The 21600-nt window shown below is 51.3% G+C and overlaps 1 protein-coding gene across 1 annotated transcript; it reads left to right on the forward strand.

The window, feature by feature from the left end:
- The first annotated feature begins 403 nt into the window (after positions 1 to 403).
- Positions 404 to 17905, forward strand: LOC111151108 (arginyl aminopeptidase). The gene is made up of 11 exons (XM_022508891.1): positions 404 to 876; positions 4772 to 4912; positions 5228 to 5376; positions 9533 to 9649; positions 10323 to 10558; positions 12580 to 12693; positions 13578 to 13690; positions 13869 to 13977; positions 15185 to 15409; positions 16163 to 16305; positions 17284 to 17905. The coding sequence occupies exons 1-11, from the start codon at positions 430 to 432 to the stop codon at positions 17440 to 17442; spliced, it is 1953 nt and encodes a 650-aa protein (XP_022364599.1). The 5' UTR covers positions 404 to 429; the 3' UTR covers positions 17443 to 17905.
- The last annotated feature ends 3695 nt before the right edge of the window (positions 17906 to 21600 follow it).

Here is a 21600-nt window from a genome sequence, read left to right on the forward strand (position 1 = left end):
GACACTTCCAATTCAGGGTTCAATCTACATCCTGCTACCTTCCTGCAAGATTAGGGAACGCAACGTCAGCAGAGAAAGGTGCACCACTCGGAGTACTGAAGCGTCCCAGTAGGATGAGTAGGGACAAATGTGGACCAAAGTATCTCACAAAATACCTTTTTGTCCAAGGTCCTGAGGTACTTCGTATAAAGCTGGAAATTGGGTGACCTGGAGAGCAATGGAGAGGTGTGGTCAGGTCTCAGGTTTTTGGAGAGGGGCGCGACCCAGCTCGGGCCTCTCTGGGGGGCGTGACCGGCGGGGCGGGGCGGGGCGGGGCGGGGCGGGGCCTGGCCTGCGACAGCCCGGCGCGCTCGGGGCGTGGCTTCCCCGCGGCAGTCCGCGAGCTGGTGGGCTTCCAGCACAGTAGTTCAACGGCGGCGCTGCAGGATAATGGGGAGCGACGGGCCTCCGAGCGACGGCTGCGCGACCCCGCGGCCGCTGCACTCGGCGCAGGCGGTGGACGTCGCCTCGGCCTCCAATTTCCGGGCTTTCCAGATACTGCACTTGCACCTGGATCTGCGGGCCGAGTTCGGGCCTCCGGGGCCGGGCCCCGGGAGTCGGGGCTTGAGCGGCACCGCGGTCCTGGAGCTGCGTTGCCTGGTGCCCGAGGGCGCCACCGAGCTGCGGCTCGACTCGCACCCGTGCCTCGAGGTGACGGCGGCGGCGCTGCGGCGACAGCGGCCCGGCTCGGAGGAGCCGCCCGCGGAGCCCGTGCCGTTCCACACGCAGCCCTTCTCGCACTACGGCCAGGCCCTGTGCGTGGCCCTCCCACAGCCCTGCCCGGCCGGCGAGCGCTTCCAGGTTCTGCTCACCTACCGCGTTGGGGAGGGACCCGGGGTGAGTTCGACCCCGGGTCCCTGCCCCGCCGCGGCCTCACTCGGCCCCTTCCTGCCCGCCCTCCCCCCTCGTTGGTGGTCCCCGGACCCGCACACACGCCCACCCTCAAAGAGAGAGAAGATGCTTCCGCCGTTGCCGGGAGGGGTTCCGAAGCTCTTCGGTGCACGCCCCTCGCCCTCCCACCTTCCGTGCCCTCTCTTCCTCCCGGGCTGCCCCGCTCTCCGTCTTCTGGCTTCGGGCCAGCCTCCGAGCTGTGCACCCTCCGTCTTTTCCGCCCTTCCTGCCTCCCCAACGGTTCTGCTTCCTTCTCACACACCGCCCTGTCTGGTTGCGGGTTCTGCCTGCAGAGGAAACCCTATCCTGTGCGGCTTGCTGGATCACCGGCTCTTTATAAATCGAATTTAACGTGTCACAGGGCTTTGGGGCCTAGGTCCCTGATAATGAGCTACTTCGTTTTTCCTTTCTAGCAGCAGGGACAAAGCAGGTTAATTAGCCCTGGGTGCTGACTCAGCCCTTTGTCCGCGTGCTCTTGCGGTGCCACAGGCTGAAGTAACTCTGAACCCCGGAGAGTTACTTTGTTTTCTTCTGCGAAGTCCTAGATCGGTCTAATGGAAGAATTTGAGTAAAAATGAGAACTGGAATTAGGGTGTTCTAGGCTTTGTAGTAAGTTGGTCCTGTTCTTATTCTTGGTTGATTCTTAAATATTGATCGACTCTTAAATATTAATTTTTGGGGGGGGGGGTGGGACAAATACTGGAACTAAAAGGATGGGTGGTTATGTGGCCTACAGTTGTAAGAGTTTGGAACTCCTTCATAAAGAGTCCTGAGGCCGTGGTTGCAAGTCATGTCTCAGGCAGAGTGAGTTACAAGTTCCAGGGGTAGGCTGCATGCCTACAATCAAAGTTTACTTATCTAGCTAGCAGTTCCTTTCACTCTTAGAGCTGGCCAAAAGGACAGTTCTGTTTCCGTCTTTATTCAGGGAATAAAGGAACCCAGGATAGAACTTGTTTCAAAAATGAAAAGTTCAAAGCAATGTAAATTGACCTCTAAGGCAAAGGAAAAACCCAGTGCCCCCTGGGGATAACATAGCATCGGTAAATGGGTTTGGTTGCCCTGTTATGTGCTAGCTTCTGGTTTGGGGCAGGAACTAGGAATTGAACAGGGGAAATGGAAATGTCAAGCCGTCTCTGAAATCGCCTACTGAAAATGGCACCTCAAATAGACTAAATAGCTTTCATTAGAGACGTAAGAGCAGACACCCACACTTTGCACTATGAAGATCTACATTAAAGAAACCCGCATTTATTCCTTCTCATTGCCACCATCCCGAGGGAGGGCACTCACCTTAATCACTGTACATTACGGCCCCACCCTGAGTTGAGACTCTTTCTTATATAGTGGAAATACTTGTATTACCAGGCTCCTTCATTCTCTCCTCTATGTCATTATAAACAAAACCCCCCAAAAACCTCAAAGATGAAGAATAAGGAATTACGGTACACTAGAGGGGATGACCAGTACTTATGAACTTGACAAAAGTTAAATGAATTTTCTTTATAGAAGTGCCTAATATAGTGCCTAGTACCTAGTGAATACTGTGTTAGTCTTACTGTTAACACGTTAAATTTCTTTCAATAATAGGATTAAAGGCAGTTTAGGGGTGCTGGGTGGTTTAGTCGGCTAAGTGGCTGACTCTTGATTTCAGCTTAGGTCATGATCTCAGAGTTGTGAGATTGAGCCCTGCCTCCGCACTGGGCTCCGTGCTGGACGTGGAGCCTGCTTGAGATTCTTTCTCATCCTCTCCCTCTGCCCCTCCCCCTGCAAATTTAATCTAAATTAAAAATAATTTAGATTAACAAGACAAGTGAGCAGATAGTAATGGAGTTTTCCTATACCCTTCCATACACAGATTGCTCTATTGGCATTTTGTACGTATGATACAATCTGTTACAATTAATGAACCAATACTGATACAGTATTATTAACTAAAGTTCATAGTTGGGTTTTTTGTTTGTTTGTTTGTTTTAAGGATTTTTTGTATTTGACAGAGAGAGAAAGAGAGTAGCTTCAGAGGGAGAAGCAGGCTCTCCACTAAGCAGGAAGCCTGATCTGGGACTTGATCCCAGGACCTTGGGATCGTGACCTGAGCCAACTGAGCTACCCAGGCGCCCCTGAAGTTCATAGTTTTTTGTTTGTTTGTTTGTTTTCAGTTTCTTCCTAGGCTTTACTTAGTATCATTTTCTGTTCCAGGATCCCATCCAGAATACTACAGTGTATTTAGCTTTCATATATCCTAAGGCTCCCCTTGGCTATGACACTTTCTCAGACTTTCCTTCTTTTTGGTGACCTTGGCAGTTTTGAGGAGTATTGTATAGGATGCCTCTCTATTGGAATTTGTCTTTTTTTCCCATGATCAGACTCGAGTTATTAAAAATTTTTTAAAAAGTTTGTTTTTTACAGCAGCTTTAGGTTCACCGCAAAATTTAGTGGAATGTGACAAAGGTAAAGTGCTATCTTTGCATTGCATTCTGAGTACATGGTATCAACATGATTTGTGACTGTTTCATGATGACCTCACTCATCTGGCTGAAGTAGTGCTGCTTTTTCCACTGTGGTATTCCGTTCTCCTCCTTTCCATCTGTACTATGCCCTTTGGAAGGAGGCTCATTAAATTTTCACACACACACAAAAGAAACTCAAGCAAAGAAAAACCCAACATCTCCACGTGGCGTCCTTATGCCTCTTAAAAGTAGGTCTCCAATACCCATGTTCAAAGCCTTTCAGTCCACCTGCCAAGGCATGCCTCCCACCTCTGTATCCGAAATACCTCCAGTTCCCAGGGATCGCCCATCCATTCCCTTCTTCATGTTGCTGTCTACCTCCTTGAAAATGCTGTCTTCTTTCCTTTTTGACCATCTCGATCCTACTCACCTTTAAACCAGAAAGTTTTGGTTCCCCTCTAAAACCTTGCCAGAATTATCGAATCCTTTTCTAAATTCTAAGTGGCATTTGGTGCTGACATAGCCTCTGCTCCCTCAAGATGGAGCGATGTAGGAAGTATGTATAGTTTGGGGGACTCAGCTGGCGCAGTCGGTAGAGCATGCAACTCTTGATCTTGGGGTTGTAAGTTTGAGCCCCATGTTGGGAGTAGAGATTGCTGAAGAATAAAATCTTCAAAAGAAATTTAAATAATATATAGCCAATGCCTATGATGGAAAAATACATTTATTCTGAAAGGGTAAGTTTCAGGAATGGAGAACGTTGTTCAGAATGGAGACTCCTCCCACTTTCCTTCTGCTTTTCTGTGGCTCTTATCCCAAGTTCAAATACAGCTGCTGCTCAGTTGGTTCTTGTTTGATTTTTATTTAAAAAAAAAAATTTTTTTTAAAGATTTTGTTTATTTATTTGACAGAGATTACAAGTAGGCAGAGAGGCAGGCAGAGAGAGAGGAGGAAGTAGGCTCCCTGCTGAGCAGAGAGCCCGATGTGGGGCTCGATCCCAGGACTCTGAGAAGGCAGAGGCTTTAACCCACTGAGCCACCCAGGCGCCCCTTGTTTGATTTTTAATGAGAAACTACTATACCGTGAAGGACTCAGGGGAGGAAGAGAGGATGCCAGGGTCAGAGGCTGTGTCTGGAATTCTTAAGATACCCAGTGGGATACAGTGAGAGATGGAGCCTTTGTGGTGTTTCTACTATGGGAGATGGATGTCAATACCTTGGCATGGGTTCCAGGGTGGATTAAATACACAGTAGGAGAGAACTTCCTAGTCAGGGCCAAACTGCTGGCAGGATCGTAAAGATTACCTAACATTCTCCCCGGCCGCCAACTCCTTTTCTCTGGCTGGACTGAGCTCACGTAGGGGGTGTCAGTTTTGAAATGTTCTGTTCTCTTAGGTTTGCTGGTTGGCTCCCAAGCAGACCGCAGGAAAGAAGAAGCCTTTTGTCTACACCCAGGGTCAGGCTGTGCTGAACCGGGCCTTCTTCCCTTGCTTCGACACTCCTGCAGTGAAATGCACATATTCAGCTCTTGTTGAGGTAAGAGGATTAAGGTTAAGAGAACCTGCCCTTGGGAGTGAAAATTTTAGATCTATCTCTTCACATTTCAACTGCTCAGTTGTTAACATCCATCCAGTGGTATGTCTGCAAAATTCCTCCATCTACAAATATTTTATCTTTGCTAAATCCCATCAGCCTAGCACAAGTTCAGTCTCTTGAAACCTTTGTGTTCTCCAGGACAGGCTCCCGGTGGTGGCTGTCACCGTGCAGGTTGCCAGCCATGCTGTTCTAACAGCAAATCAAAAGGACACTCTCTCCGGATAAAAATCTCCTCTAAGCTTCCTCTGTTGTCAGGTTCCAGATGGCTTCACAGCTGTGATGAGTGCTAACACCTGGGAGAAGAAAGGTCCGAATAAGTTCTTCTTTGAGATGTGTCATCCCATCCCCTCCTATCTGATAGCTTTGGCCATTGGAGATCTGGTGTCGGCGGAAGTTGGACCCAGGTAGGAGACAAAGACCCCTACAGGCAAGGTCAGACTGACCTCAAGGCAAGGAGGCCTCTGACCACTGGCCCAGCTGGGATGGTTCTTGGGACACTCTCACAACTTCTCTGAATGGACAGCCTGTTCGCAGCCCAGAAGCATGTGGCATGAGTACAGAGGGAGGATGGGCTCTCCCCCCTCTGCCCTACTCCAGTTCTCATCCTGCTGTCTGGAATGAGGTAATCAGTCCTACTAGTGGCAGGAGCTCCTGTCCTGGGCCACCTTGTAGCCTGTGGTTGGCACCGAGGCAGCAGTTCTAGAAGACTCATCTTTGTTAGGATCTTTTAGTTCTGAATTCCCCTCTAGCAATTATATTTGCTTTTTAATCTTTGTACCAAATCGCCCCATTTTCTCTAGCACGTAGTTCCCGGAAATGTACACTTTGATCTCGTTGTTGGCCTCTAGAGAGGAAAGTGGGAGTTCCTTCTCCTCTGCAGATATGTACACCTGAACCCATGGTGGCAGAGATACCTCCGTGAAGTTAGATGAATTTAATGGAGATGAATAAGGATTTTGTAAGGTTTCCTGCAAACAGAAACTTGACCGGGAGTATCGGTTTCTCCTGGCTCTCTTACCATCTGCCGGTACAGTGTAATCCTGTGGTAAAATGCCCAAAGGCTGGGCAGTAAAGCTGTGGCACTTTGCCCGGCTCTGTTGCTGCCACCCTGTTCTCCAGTCCTGGAGGCGGTGCTGACCTTGACCGCATTGGTTACGAGTATCAGACCTCATAGCTGGGCTCAGTAGCCCTGCTCAGATCATGAATCTTTGTTCCTGGGCTTCATCGAGAATGAGAAATGGGATGCCACTGGCATCTGCCTCCAGCACACACAGTCAGAATGGTACCTGTCCTGAAAGACCTCTCCTGTCATGAAGGTCAGTCTTTCTGATAGGGTAGTAGGTAAGCAGAGGAGCGTCATTGTTGCGGTTGACCGGAAAATAGATAAGTAAAGGAAGGTTATTTTAGAGTATTTACTCTTACTAAGGTTCTGTTAATAAGAGTATGAACTATTTATTTTATTTATTTTTTATTTATTTGAGAGAGAAAAAGAGAGAGATCACAAGCAGGGGGAGGGGCAGAGGGAGAAGCAGGGAGTCTGATGCGGGACTCAATCCCAGGACCCTGGGATCATGACCTGAGCCGAAGGCAGATGCTTAACCAACTGAGCCACCCAGATGCCCAAGAGTGTGACCTATTAATGAGAAATGAAAGAAAAAAAAATATTCTAAATGCACCAGAGAATACTGATTTTTTTTCTGAGCCTTCTGTAATAAAAAGACAATACAGTATACTAGTCCAAGCGATAGAATTATTTAACTGGTGATGATGTCTTCCTTCCCCTCCCAGGTAGATAGTCCTTGCCTCGCAGGGAACATCTTAGGGTCTTGTGAAGCTGTGTTAGATGAGAGGCTCTTCTGGCAAACTTGGCCACCAATCCCAGTCCCTGTTAACACAGGAGGAAAATCCCGGGCACAAGAGCTAGTGGGCATGTTCTAGTCCTGATTTATGTATAATCTCTTCTAACCCTCACATAACCTCACTGAGGGGGTTACTGTTGTCTCCGTGTCGCAGATAAGCAAACTGAGGCTTCTGGTGGCATTGCTTGTACAAAGTCACGTCGCTGGCAGAGCTGGAACGCCAACCCGGGCATTTCCATTGCACATCCAGTCCTTATCGTGCTAGACTGCTGGTGATAAAATTCCAGCTTGCCTGAGAATATCCCAGTTTCTTTTGACAGAAATCTCTGTGCTAGAGGAAGTATCTTGGATGCCATCTGTCTAGCCTAGGCTTTGCCTTCTAGTTGTAGCAAGCTAAAGTAGCTTGGGGCGCCTGGGTGGCTCAGTGGGTTAAGCCTCTGCCTTCGGCTCAGGTCATGATCCCAGGGTCCTGGGATAGAGCCCTGCTTTGGGCTCCCTGCTTATCAGGGAGTCTGCTTCTCCCACTGCCCTTCAACCCTCTCGTGCTCTCTCTCTCTCAAATAAAATCTTAAAAAAAAAAGTTGAAATAGACATTCATGTGGTTTTCAAGAAAAATAGAACAAATGTCGTCTTCAACTACAGATACGCCTTCAGTATTGGTCGCCTTCAGTGTTGGTCACCGGTCGTTTCATTGATCTTCCTGGCTCCCTCTCCTTAAAGGAAGACTTTTGCCTTCAAATTTCCTATTCAGACACCAGACCCTCCCTCCAAGCAGATGATCTTGTCTCCTACTTTATTGAGAATGTTTAATTTGTCAGATACACTTATGTCAACTTCCTGTTTTCCATGTAAAAAGTCATCTTCATCGGCTGTCGTCCTTCCCTTTCTCCCTCTGAACTCCAAAGAGGGATGTCCGTGCTTCTGTTGGAACCACATCTCTGCCTTTGAGCCATCATTGGTTCGGTCCCTCCCCAAATCTGGTGGGGCTTTGTCTCGTTGTTTACCCCTCACTCTTCAAATGTGCAGCCTTCTCCCCCGTTGGCTCTTTCCTTCCAACCCTAACCATGTTCCAGTCTCTCGTAGCTCAAAAACAAAGCAGAAAACATGCTCATTGACTCCACGCTCCCTCCTAGCACATGACCTTCTGCTTCCCTACTTAGCTGAGTTTCTTACAAGAGTAGCATTTCTCCTGCCCACCCTCCATGTACTGCTTGGACCTGTGGGAACCCAGCACCTCTCCCCGTCGTGCCACAGAAACTCCTGCAGTGAGAGAGGCCACTGGCCTCAACTTGTGTAGCACGTTGCCTTCTCCTCCATCCTTGTTTTGGTGTTCTGCACTTTCCTTCTGCCTCTCGACCCTCCTCTGGCTTCCATGACACAATTCTGTCCTGGTTCCAGGACCCCCTGGCTCGTCCTCTCTGGTCTCCTTTGTGGGCTTTTCTCTGCCCAGCAGCCCCCGTGTGCTGGTGCTGTCCAGGACTCTGTTTTGGGCCCATTCTCCTCTCCTCCGTACTTTTCTTGGGGATATGCACTCGCTTTTGTAATTTAAAGGTACCTTCTGGTACGACAGCTAGAGTGATCTCTCAGGACTCACTCTGATAATACCGCTTAGTGGTTTACTTATTTATTTATTAGAGAAAGAGAGAGCACGAGCAGGGGGGAGGGGCAGAGAGAGAGGGAGACGCAGACTCCCTGCTGAGCAAGGAGCCCAATGTGAGACTCAATCCCAGGAGACTGGAATCATGACCTGAGCTGAAGGCAGATGCTTAACCCACTGAGCCACCCAGGCGCCCACCACTTATTGGTTTAAAATGCTGTTGTGGGGCGCCTGGGTGGCTCAGTCATTAGGTGCCTGCCTTCAACTTGGGTTGTGGTCCCAGGGTCCTGGGATCGAGCCCGCATCAGGCTCCCTGTGGGCAGGAAGCCTGCTTCTCTCTCTCCCACTCCCCCTGCTTGTGTTCCCGCTCTCGCTGTGTCTCTCTCTGTCAAATAAATAAATAAAAATCTTAAAATAAATAAAATACTGTCATGGCTCTGAAGGGCCAGCTGTGTCACGTGGCGTATCGGGCCCTTCGTGACTGGAGTGTCAAGGGCTCTGTACCTGCCCTTGCCTCCCCGCCCCCAGCCCCGATCTGACGGTGAGCGCGCCAGTAGTCCAGACTCTTGGTGGTTCCTCCCCTACGTGTACAGTTTCCACTCCGAGGCCCCTGCTTCTGCTCCTTGGGGAGTACCTGCTCCTTCTCCTGCTAGAACATTTCCTGAGCTTCCACAGGGCCAGAGAGGAAGCCTTCCCTCCTCCTCACCTGGAACCCATCCCCTTTGCTGTCTTACATGCTGTCTTCTCTCATCTTCCCCACCCACTTTACAGATGGGCACACTGAGGCTCAGGTCAGTGACTTTTGCAAGGTCACATTCATTGCTGGAGACAGAACAGGACAGCGCTGTGAGTTAGAGCCTGCTGTGCACGGGAGCCAGCTCCGCCACAACACGGCGCTGGGATCTCATTCATCAGGTGTGGCGAGCAGCCTCAGACCCGCGCAGGCGACCTGACCTTGCACCTCCTGTCTCTGTGGCTGGCCACGCTGTCACATTCATGTGGCTCAAATATGAGACCGCCACATTTCTCCAGGTGCTTTTGGGATCAGGTCTCCACAATAGGTCTCCAAAGACCAGTCCGCTTTTTCTGTGCTTTTGCCTTTAGGAGCCGGGTGTGGGCCGAGCCCTGCCTGATTGAGGCTGCCAAGGAGGAGTACAACGGAGTGATAGAAGAATTTCTGGCCACAGGAGAGAAACTTTTCGGACCCTACGTTTGGGGAAGGTGTGGTATCACATTGACTCCAATGTCTTTTGCTAAACTGAGTCCCTGGTTTCCTCCTCTTCTTCCTTCTGGTGTTGCTTTTCCTCCTCTGTCTCCTAGAGCCAAGTTCCCCAATCCCAGAAGTAGAGGAGAGGAGGAAGGGGAAGAGGAAGGGCGAAGCCAGGCCTCCTTCATTGTTGCTGAGGAGGGAACCCTGAGAGAATGTTCTTGAAGTGTTAAAAATTGGCCTTCTAGCTGCTGAGTGTGGAGATGGGGAAACGCTGTCAGGGGACCTTTGTGACTTACCTTTTCTGATTGCTGGAGGCAGCCGCACACTCCCATGTTAGCCTCCTCGGATCAAAGGCTCTGTTAGATCTTTGTGACCCCAAGCGAGCCATCAGTGAGCTAACCATGACAGAGCTGATGATACGGCCATACCCTGCTTGGAAGGAGAACAGGGAGCAGCTTTCCGAGAGCCACCTCCAAGAGAGCAAAACCTGGCGAAAAGGAGGTCCTAGCGACCTGGCTGGAGGATGGAGAAGTCTGGGTGTCATTTCAGCGCTGGGCCCAGGGTTGGGTGCCACCTCTTTGGTGGCTGTGTCTCTCAGGGCTGAGGGCCCTGCCTGAGGAAGTGAGGCAGGGTCTCTGCCCTGGGGAGCCGAGACTTGTCTGTGACCTCCTGCTCTCTTGGCAGGTATGACCTGCTCTTCATGCCACCATCCTTTCCATTTGGAGGAATGGAGAACCCTTGTCTGACCTTTGTCACCCCCTGCCTGCTGGCAGGGGACCGCTCCTTGGCCGACGTCATCATCCACGAGATCTCCCACAGTTGGTTCGGGAACCTGGTCACTAATGCCAACTGGGGTGAATTCTGGCTCAATGAAGGTTTCACCATGTATGCCCAGAGGAGGATCTCCACTGTCCTCTTTGGTAAGCCAGCTCTCCGGTGCCGGCCTTCTCCCCGCGTCTCATTCTTTCATCTGTGAGGCTGTGTGGTCTCCTTCGGGGTTTCGGGACACAAGCGAGCATGAAGGGAGGGGCAGTGGTGCAGGAAGCTCTGGTGAAAGGCCAGCGAGGACCAACTCTAGACAAGAGTCCCTTCTGAGTGGATGAGCCCCACGGCGTGACATGGCACTGAGTCATTGGTGGTGAGTGGCGGGGGGGGGGGGAGTGTCCCAGAAACTGCGTGTTGGTGGCATGAACTGATAGGGGGCCCGACAGTGAAAGGACCCCTCAGCTAAGCTGAAACCTCACTTGGTGCTCAGCCAGGCAACCCCTCGGGGAGAGCTGCCCAGGGTCATTCACCCACACGGCTAGTTAATTTTACAAATGAATCATAAGATCATTATAATCATTACCTTCTCTTGAACACCTACCCACCAGCTTTGTACAGGCACCTTATTAAAAACACCTCATTTAACAATTTCTCAGTAGTCCTATGAAACAGATAGGATTTCCATTTTATGTATGAGTTCACCGTGACTCAAAAAGCATAAGAAATTTGCCCAAGCCACTTAGCGGGTGGGGACAGAACCCCACATGGAGCCCAGGTGTGCTTTTAAAATATTTTCTCAACATTGTGTCATTGAAAACCTGCTATATATCAGGTCTTTAAAAATATAACATGTATTATTTTTATTGTTTCTCACATGAAAATCTATTTTGATCTCTATGAGAAAGAACACACAGTAGGTTTATCCACAGTCTCATTGTTCAGAGATCATCGACGTCTGTCCTTTCAGACATTTTCCTATGTGTGTGTGAATCATCAAACCTTCCAGCTGCCTTTTTTTTTTAAAAAAACTTAATGAAGTTAATGAACATTTTCCCAAGTCATTAAATTTTCTTCTATAGCTGCATAGTATGGATGTTTCTTAACATATTCAGTTTCTAGTTGTTAGGTTATCTTCAGTTTTTCTTTTCTTTTTTTTTTTTTAGAGAGAGAATGTGTAAGCAGGGGAAGGGGCTAAGGGAGAGGGAGAGAGAATCTCAAGCAGACTCCCTGCTCGATGCTCAGCGTGGAGCCCAACAGGGGGCTCCATCTCATGACCCTGAGATCATGACCTGATCCGGAATCAGGAGTCGGATGCTTAACCAACTGAGCCACTCAGGCGCCCCCGTTATTTTCAGTTTTCTAATCAAAGAATGTTTTGACAAATATTTTTACATATAAATGTTCATGCATATCTAAGACAATCTTAGGGAAGATAAATTCCTAGAAATGTAATTTCTGGATCTGAACATTTTAAAGGTTTTTTAGCACACATTGTCCATTGCCTCCCAGAAAGTTGGTACAAATGTACGCTTTCATCCAGAGTATATGGAACAAGAGATTGTTTGTGAATGTCTTACCCGCCACTAAGAATCCTCCAAGCAGATGTTGTCAGCCCACTATGCAGATGAAGAAGTTGAGGCTGAGAGAGATTGAGTACTTCACCCAGAGGCAGAACACCCTGTGAGCAGCAGAGGTGGCTGGTTCAAAACCTGGCCCCCTTCCCTCCACCATTCCCTTGGTCATTTTTAGAGCCAGAATGAGATGTAGAGACCACTAGAAAAATTGGGGGTGACAGTTTCTCTTGTCTGACTGGAACTATCAAACGAAAAATAGTTTGCTTTTATAGATCAAATTACTATCTCTAAAAATAAAAATATACAGATAGGGAAAGATAACAGTCACGGGAAAAGGTGAGATTCCCTCATCATGTCTGGGCGAGACCGACAGCCAGAGCAAAGTGAGTCATTTGTAGTCCGGAGCAACCAGAAGCTAGGGGCTGAGTCGGGTTCTCTGTGGCCAGGTTGCCCTGGTGTCCCCAGGAGGGTGAGGAGTTGAATCTTCAGCTATCTGTTATGGTTCTTGTGGCCACAAGGGGGCAGCACACCCTCTTTCGTCCGGAAATTATTCTTGGGGGTGGTGTTCTTGAGTTGAGGCCTAAGGATTCTTTTTGCCCCAGGCTCTGCTTATACGTGCTTGGAAGCTGCGACTGGGCGGGCTCTGCTTCGGCAACACATGGACATCACTGGCGAGGAGAACCCACTCAACAAGCTCCGTGTGAAGATCGAACCAGGTCCGGGAAACTCCTCTGTCCTACTACCCACTTCCCAGCACTGAGCTTGGAGGCCCAAGTTATTTGAGCTTCATGTTAATCAGTGTACTCCCTGACTGCTCTCCTTGGGAAGGAGCAGCCCTCCAGAGCCCTTTTCAGCCATTCCCTGACCTCTAGGCAGACTCAACCGAAGCCATTCCAGCCTGTTAGGAGTTCCTTCCAGTTTTATGTACGGGCCCCTGTCGTTTTCCAGGGCTCTTTGCCGTGATTTTTCTATCAAGTGAGAACTGTAGTCGTGTAGCTCGAGCGTGAGACTTATTTTACAGAAGACGTGAGTGAGCGCCCAACAAGTCACATGACTTGTCCAAGGTCATGTGTTTTTTATTTTCTGACATTTTTCTTTAGTTCCAGGTATGACTAATCTAAAACCTGTCTGTGTGATTTAAGCTTACGTTCCTTGATGCCAATGACCATGAAAATGAACTTCTTGTAGCCTGGTCATTAGTTTATTTTGGTCTAGACCATTCGTAGAAACAACCGGTTGTTCTGGGAGGGGCAGTTGAGTGTAGGTGGTGACCGACTGGCCTAGAAGAGGCACCAAGCCCTGTGCTCAGTCCTAAGAGTCCATGGAACCCAATGGAGCAAAGCAACCCCAGGAATAAGGAAACTTGCCAGTTCCCCTGGAAGGCTGGTTCTTTGTCCTCTTATTAGGGCCATAGTTAATGACCCTTTAAGATCAACTTTGAAGTCGCTTGAGAGAGGCCATGGTCGATCTGGAGACTTTCCTGGCCTTTGCCAAACCCAAGGAAGCTGGAGTCTGATCTCTTCCCTAATTACTTGTAGAATCTGGAGCTGGAGAGGAACAGTGACAGTGACAAGTTACAAGTGTCTGCTTTCTCTGCTAGGTGTCGACCCGGATGATACCTATAACGAGACCCCCTACGAGAAAGGCTTCTGCTTTGTCTCATACCTGGCCCACTTGGTGGGTGATCAGGATCAGTTTGACAATTTTCTCAAGGTATAGTCAACTCAGAGATGAGGGGGGAAGGAGGCGGAGCAGAGAAGCCAGCCGGGCCAGAGTCCAGGGGTAGAGGCAGGGGTGGAAGGGACAGGGGGTTGGAGGAGAACCCAAGGCACAGAGGGACTGTTCTCCCCAGAGGATCCAGAATGACTGAAAAGTACCTCCCTCCCTGCAGGCCTATGTTAATGAATTCAAATTCCAAAGTATCGTAGCTGAGGACTTTCTAGAATTCTACTTGGAATACTTCCCAGAGCTGAAGAAAAGGAGAGTGGAGTCCATTCCAGGTGAGCAGAGGAGCTGGCCTACAGGCTACTAGGAGATAGTAGAGAATTATGTCTAATTTCCATCCAGGAAGACGAAGATCGGGGCCAGAAATGTGAAATCTGAGTCCTCCAGTAAGTGGCATCTAGGGGCGCAGACCTGCCCAGGGTCCCAGGCCTTGTTCCACAAGAATGATTTCTCTTAGCTCCTCCCAGCCTCCTTTTCTCCACTGTTCTCCCCTCAGTGTCTCCTCTCTGTCTCCATTTTCCTCAAACCTACACACACATGACCAAACCCCCGCCTCTGCCCTGGGAGCTGCCGCCGCCCCAGCTATGACCCAGGGCCGCAGGACCAGCAGCCGCCCCAGCTTGCAAGCGTGGAGTTGCCTCTGTGGCCTTCGGAGTGCAGGAGAAGCCCAGTGGCTGCCCTGATTTCAGCTTGGGAGGCCCCGCTCCCTAAGAGTAGACAGTGGCCTGTCGTGGACGAGGCTGCCTGCTGGAGATACCCCACCCGTGCTGGGCACGCTGAGTCAGGCCACGGTTGGTCTGGTAAAGTCACTTCCCCTGTCAGCCGGGGCTGGTCAGGCCTGGAGCACCTACGCTCTGCCTGGAGGCTCCCACTTCAAGGTCATGGGACTCTGTGGCTGATGAAAGTTAATAATTACTGAGTGTTCCCTTCGCACCAGGCAGCCTGCTAAACTCACACTGTGTATTTGCTTATTTAATCCTCCCACTGCCGACAAATGCAGGGCCTCTCACCCTGCCTTTTATCATTTTACAGATAAAAGGGAGGCGCAGAGAGGCGAAGTAATGTGCCAGTGGCCTCCCAGCTAGTTAATGGCAGGGCTGGGATAGGAACCCGGGTAGCCCGGTCCCAGGGCCCAGGAGCCCTGACGCCATGCTGTTCTGCTCATCTGAAGGAGAATATTAACTTGACTGAAGCTGGGAAAGCCTTTATCCACTTGGTTCTGGTAGCACAGTGTTAATTGACTGAGAACTAGTGTCACAGTAGGAAAAGGGGCCGGGCCCTTGTTAACAGTCTGTGGGCCTCCATGGAAGTGGGACCTGGCTGGATCAGGTAGTCGTGTGGGAAAGTGATGTTAAAATCAGAGAAGCAGTTTGGGATAGAGAGAGGCAGACAGGAGCTTGAGGTATGGGTGTTGCTGGAGCCAAGTTGACCTTGACGTTGCCAGAGAATTCCGATGGCCCCCTCTCTCCTTCTACCAAACAGGTTTTGAGTTTGATCGGTGGTTGAATGTCCCAGGCTGGCCCCCCTACCTCCCTGACCTTTCCCCTGGCGACTCACTTATGAAGCCTGCCGAAGAGCTGGCCCAGCTGTGGGAGACCGAGGAGCTGGACATGAAGGCCATTGAAGCTGTGGCCATTTCCACCTGGAAGACATACCAGCTGGTCTATTTCCTCGATAAGATCCTCCAGAAATCCCCTCTCCCCCCTGGTAAGAAAAAGTGGGGCAAATGAACGCAGCATATCAAGGTTCCGTGTGTACAGAGCTTGATATCAGGGGCAAGAGGGAGACCCAGAGGAAGGCTGTTGCAATGCTCACCCCCAGGCGACTGCCGGGTGTTGGCAGGTGTTCACAAGCACGTCACAGGGAGCACCTCAAAGGCTGCTGGGAGTCCCACACACGGGTGGGGGGAAGGGACTCCTGCAGCCCAGTGCTCACTGCGCCCTCACGTGATTCTGAAGTCTTGAGTCCTAACCGCTCATGCCTGGGGGCTGTGACGGTGACCCTGAAGGTAACAGGAGATGAAATAGGTCCCAGAGCCAGTGGATGGCGGGCTTGGGATCTGGATGGTCTCAACCACTACTGCCGTGTGGCCGCTCAGCCAGGAATAACCTTCCTCCAGGGGTGCTGGAAAGAGAAAAAGTGAGAGCCCAGATAGTTCTCAGCAGCTGGGCGGTCACAACTGTTTTAGGGAGATTACCTGAAAGGTAAGTGGGATGATGACAGAAGGTCTGTAATCACATTAAGGGAAGTTTTGTGGAAGAGCCTTAGACGTGAAGGTAAACTTGAGGGTCCCGCAGTAGTTCCCTTCCGGAGCATAAGATGAGCAGGAGGAGTGTAAAGTGGGGGGTCGGGAACCTCCCTGATGTTATCGCAGGGGCTTTCGGGAGGGCCTGTAGGCCTGTAGCCACGCGGTCGTGGCTCTGATGACACAGCCTTTAAAAACCCATTTTCTTTTTTCAGGGAATGTGAAAAAACTTGGAGAGACGTACCCAAAGATCTCAAACTCCCAGAATGCAGAGCTCCGGCTACGATGGGGCCACATTGTCCTTAAGAATGACTACCAGGAGGATTTCTGGAAGGTGAAGGAATTCCTGCAGAGCCAGGTAGGGAACCCCCAACTCTTCGACCCCTTCAGGCCCACACAGTGGGCCGCCTCACCGGTAAGGCATAGTCCTGTGAGCGGAGGGGAAGGGAGAGGACCCCACTCAGCAGTCTTATTCCTGAGTGTGGCCAGGGGAGGGATTGCCGTGGCAGGGAGAAGCCTCCAGGGTTGGAAGTGTTTTGCAGATGACCTGGTGAGGCCTGAAGGCCCCAAGCTGGTCAGAGCTAACCCCACACTGGGAAGAAGGGTAAAGCGGGACTTGAGGGCTGGTCTTGGAAGGAGGGGCCCAAGGACAACAGAGGTGAGTGGAGGGTAAGGCCATAGGTGCCTGCTTCCTAGGGAAGCCCACCACCCGGGAGGGCTCCGAGGCCAGCAGTGGTCCTGCTGGGGAAGGGCTGGAGTGCCTCCGAGCCTGGGGCAGGACGGGGCTGGGTCCAAAGCAGCACTCAGATGCCCCCCTCTATTGGCGCTGGGAGCTGCGTTCCTGTCTGGAGGAGTTCTGAGCCCTCCTTAGGCTTCTCCAAGTCTCTGGACTTGAGGAGCTTTGTGACATGGCATTCTCACATTGGTGCAGATTTGACAATTGTGGGTTTTCTGGTGCTTGCCTGCAGTTGGGCCTTACGCGGCCCTCCGTTTTAATGTGCTATCAGCTCAGGTCTTGATCTCAGTCTTGAGTTCAGGCCCTGTGCTGGGCTCCACTCTAAGGAGCCTACTTAAAAAAAAAAAAAAAAAAGAGTGTAGACACCCCTGTGCTAGCATGGATTGGAGTGGATACCAAGACCTACCTACAGGGATCTTTGGCCCCCAAGAAGATACCAGAGTAAGAGCATGCCTGCCTGGGACCCTCCTCGTTCCAGCCCTGATAGCCACATCCCCTTTGGCTCCTGAGCAGGCCGGCTGTTAGGGTGACCCTGGGGTTGGGGCTGTGCCGACTCACTGAGCAGGCCGCTCAGGCCGTGGGTATGTGTGTCTCTTGCAGGGGAAGCAGAAGTACACTCTTCCACTGTACCACGCGATGATGGCTGGCAGCAAGGTAGCCCAGACCCTTGCCAAGGAGACCTTCGCGGCCACTGCCCCCCAGCTCCACAGCAATGTTGTCAGCTACGTCCAGCAGATCGTGGCGCCCAAGGGCAGTTAGAGGCTCCTGGGCATGGCTTCTGCCTCTTCTGACTTTTCAGGCTTTCAGAATACTGTTCCCAAATTCCAGTTCTCCAATCAAATTCCTGAAGTTTACACACCCTTCGGAAAATCTGTTCTCAGGGCTTGGTGTCTGTGACTCTTGGGCCTCTGCTCTGGTGGAAACTTCTCTGGATCAGTAAGTCCTGTGACCGGAGAACCTTCCACAGCTCTCTCAGTGTAGGCTGCCGGCTTTGGTGAAGGCGAACAGTCTTCTCCCTCCTCCCAGTTCTCTGGGAAGAGCAGAGAGGATTTTCTTATCTCTTCCCTCCCCTTTCCTCCCCTTCCCTCTCCTACTCTTCCTTCCCCTCCCCTCCCCTCTCCTCCCTTTCTCTGATTCTTGAAGTACTATGCAAAGGGCTGTATTCTGGTAACTCATGTTTTTCAGGTTTAATCTTTATTTTAATAAATATTTTTAAGTGAAAAGTATTTAAGTTGGAGTTACGACCTGAGTGGCCATGAAATTTCCACTTCCACACGTGTCCTCTGTGCGGACAGATGTTCTAAGAAGGTTACAAGGGGGGGGGTCACCCCAGAGGCTGACAGTGCTTCTCTGTCTGCAGGGAACTCCCAGACATAGGAGATGGGGGTCCCACACCTACAGATGGGAAAATACAGGGCAGTATTGTCGAAGCCCACTTATAGCAAATGAACCCCATTCTAGTTTTCTGTGAAGGCAGCTATGTTCCCTGCCTATAGTGCCATTCCTCTTCATGTGTTCCATTGCTTAAAAAATGGTATTTTAATGTTTTTTTCTCTGCCCTTCTCACCATCCTTCACTGGGCCCCACCTGCTTTTGATCCTGGATGAGGAATAGAGTGGGTTTAGAACTTGGCACTGCATTCTGATTTCCTGGTTTCAGCATGGGAATCTCAGCAGTTAGCAGCTTGGATTTGAGGGAAGGGTCACCAAGAAATATTTAAATATATTTAAGTTGCCTTTCTTCAGTACAAGGCACTCCCGACCAAGTCTCCATGTGTGGCCATGTCCTTGGCTTTGAGGTTATGCATTCAGGCCTCCTGCCTTCCACGCACCGGGGCTTCAAGAGATCTGTTTTCGCTCTTACTTCGCAAGAGTTAGGAAACGGCTGTTGAGCAGGTAGCAGGCTGGTGAGGACCTCCGTCCCCTGCTATGCCAGGAGCTTCACTAGCAGCAAGGGAACTTGGGGTCTGAAGAGAGGGATTCGGAGGCCCGGGGTTGTAGGATCTCCTCTTGCAATTCGATGGCAGACTGTCTCCATAGATCTTTCAGGGATGTTTTTGTCAATATGCTGTAGGCAAGGCTGATTTTAGGGCTACCCAGATGCCTCGCCTACTCCGCAACTCGGTGTCTGGCTTATCAGCTCTGACACCAGGGGCTGTCTTGCCTTGTTTGCACGAAAACCTATGGTATAATCGTCACAGTGATGGCACAGGGTCACCGTGGAAGCTCTTCCTCTGGCCGCCGCTCTCGGAGCCCACTAACTTTGGGACCTCTCACTGTGCACAGCCTGGGTATCTGCAGTTGTGGTGCCTGCCCTGCGCACCACCTTTGCCACCCAACAGTCCTGCTGGGTGTGCCTGTCCCTTTATAGGGTTGGGAGACAGTGCTCTTGCCATCCCATATCCCAGGGATGAGGCTGTGCCATTGTCTGAGCAAGCTTCATGGGGAGGGCCAACGGGCCTTTCCTGCCATTGGCAGGGTATTGGGAAGGCTTACTCCACAGCTCCTCTACCACTATCCTAGAACCTTCTCCCCACTCCACCTCCAAGGCACTGACCTCAGACTGTCATCTTTCCTGCTTACCCTCCATAAAATCGCCCATTATTGGGCTATTGAAGACCTTAATATTTGGACATAAGGTGCTAGCATATAGGGATTCCTTTTTTTTTTTTTTAAGATTTTATTTATTTATTTGACAGAGAGAGAGAGATCACAAGTAGGCAGAGAGGCAGGCAGAGAGAGGGGGAAGCAGGCTCACTGCCGAGCAGAGACCCCAATGCGGGGCTCGATCCCAGGACCCTGAGACCATGACCTGAGCCGAAGGCAGAGGCTTAACCCACTGAGCCACCCAGGCGCCCCCATATAGGGATTCCTTATCTCAGCCCCATTTCTTTGGTGAAGCCCCGTGAAGGCAAACATCCTTCTCATCCCACCCTCTGGAGCCTGAGCCAGGTGTCCCCCAGGGCAGGGGAGCATGTGAGCCGTCCTGGGGCTAGAAGCCGGTTCTCCCACATTCCAGGGTGAGTGACTGGGTGGAGGGTGTGCCCGCCTCAGGCTCCTTGGGGGAGGCCCCCTGAAGGGCTGGGGAAAATCCTACCGCCAGAGCCCCAGGCTCTTCGGCCACCCCTGGCCCAGTGGAGGGGCCCCTGACCCTGAGCCCCTCTCTTAGGTGCCCAGCACTTTCAGGGACAAAGAGAAGGTTCCGGGAGATGGTCTTCTTAGTCATCTGGCTCTAGAGGATAAAGAAGGGGCAGCTCTGGAGGGGGAGTCATTTTGTTTTGTTTGATTTGGAGCCATTTCACCCACCGAGGCTAAGCTTGGCCACGAACCACCCAGGGTTGTGGCATTAACAAAGGAGGTGCGGAAGGAGACACTCAGATCCTACATCTTAGATGCATAAAAAACTAGATCTGGAAGAGACCTTAGGGATATCAGGTCCAAACAACCTTGTTTTTACCCATGGGGAAAAAAGCAGAATCACGTAGCTGGGGAGTCACCTGAACACAGGTCTCCCGCCTCCTCTTCCCCGTCCTCGGCTGCCTGTCTCCAGTGGGGTCTGTGTTCACACACAAAGGACTCACTGTGCCCAAGGGGAGGGCAAGGGGCTGGCGGAGGGGCTGAGCTGGAGGACCCTGAAGCCAGGACACGCCCGCTATCAGGAAAGAGCACCAGCCCCGCCACTTAACCAACTTAACCAGCTCCGGTGGCCTGGGCAAGTCATGTAACCCCCCCCCACCCCACCCCAACCTGAGCTAGGATGTTCTCAGTTTTAAAATGGGGACAATCGGGGCGCCTGGGTGGCTCAGGGGGTTGAGCCTCTGCCTTTGGCTCAGGTCATGATCTCAGGGTCCTGGATCGAGTCCCGCATCGGGCTCTCTGCTTGGCAGGGAGCCTGCTTCCTCCTCTCTCTCTGTCTGCCTCTCTGCCTACTTGTGATTTCTGTCTGTCAAATAAATAAATAATCTTTAAAAAAAATTAAAAAAAATAAAATGGGGACAATCACACATTCCTTACAGTGTTTTGTTTTGGAGACTATGTTACATGTGCCTGGTGAACTCGGAGCGTTCCATTTCCTACGTGGAATGCCAGGACCCAGGGAGTCGGGCTTCTGGCCACTAGAGGGTAGCAGACAGGTACAGGTCAACTAGGCCGAGGGCAGGGAGACTAGGGGAGACAAACACCGCCATGTGGATCCCAGCACCTGCAGCCGCCACCAGGGTCCTAGGGCTCCGGCTGGGGCAGAGGAAGAGCCAGGTCTCTCCAGAAGCGGCTGCAGGTTGCATGGGGTCTGGGCAGGCAAAGCGTGTCAAGACTACCACCGAAGTAGATGCCAGCAAGCAGGCTACAGAGGACACTGGGGACAATGGGGACACCGGGGCCCCAAGGCTAGACCATATAAGCCCATGAATATTGCCTAGTGTCCGGAGAGCCTTCCAGCAGGAATCCTGGGCGTGTAGGAAAATTCCCTCAACCCCACTATCTGCTCTCCCTGCTAGGCCCCCTTGTCCTCAGACCTTTTTGGGGACTAGCAGTCCTCCTCCCCGCTTCTACCCCATTCCCTCCCCCCTTCCAGCCCATCCCAGGCCTGGCCCCCCAGAGGAATTTCCTGCACCAGAGGGTGGCTGAAAGTACAGATGCCTACCCCCGCGACTCCTGCCACCCGCCCAGGCCAGTGTCCTGTGCCCAACCCCAGAGGGTGCGGGATGACAGACTCTGACAATCATTAAACCAGCCGGGCCTGATTTCCCAGCACCGCCTGCCAGGATCCGGGCCAAGTGGCACAAAATATGCAAATCACCTGGGGCCAGAAGCCCAGTCTAAAGGCCAGGAAATCCCCTCTGTCCAATGAGCCACCAGCTCCGGTTACCGCCAGGCGCGCTATAAAGGCCTGGGCTCGGGGAGGAGCTCCCACAGGCCT

The sequence above is a fragment of the Enhydra lutris genome, unplaced genomic scaffold (assembly GCF_002288905.1).
Source record: "Enhydra lutris kenyoni isolate GAN:26980312 unplaced genomic scaffold, ASM228890v2 scaffoldscaffold25, whole genome shotgun sequence".
NCBI classification, from domain to species: Eukaryota; Metazoa; Chordata; class Mammalia; order Carnivora; family Mustelidae; genus Enhydra; species Enhydra lutris.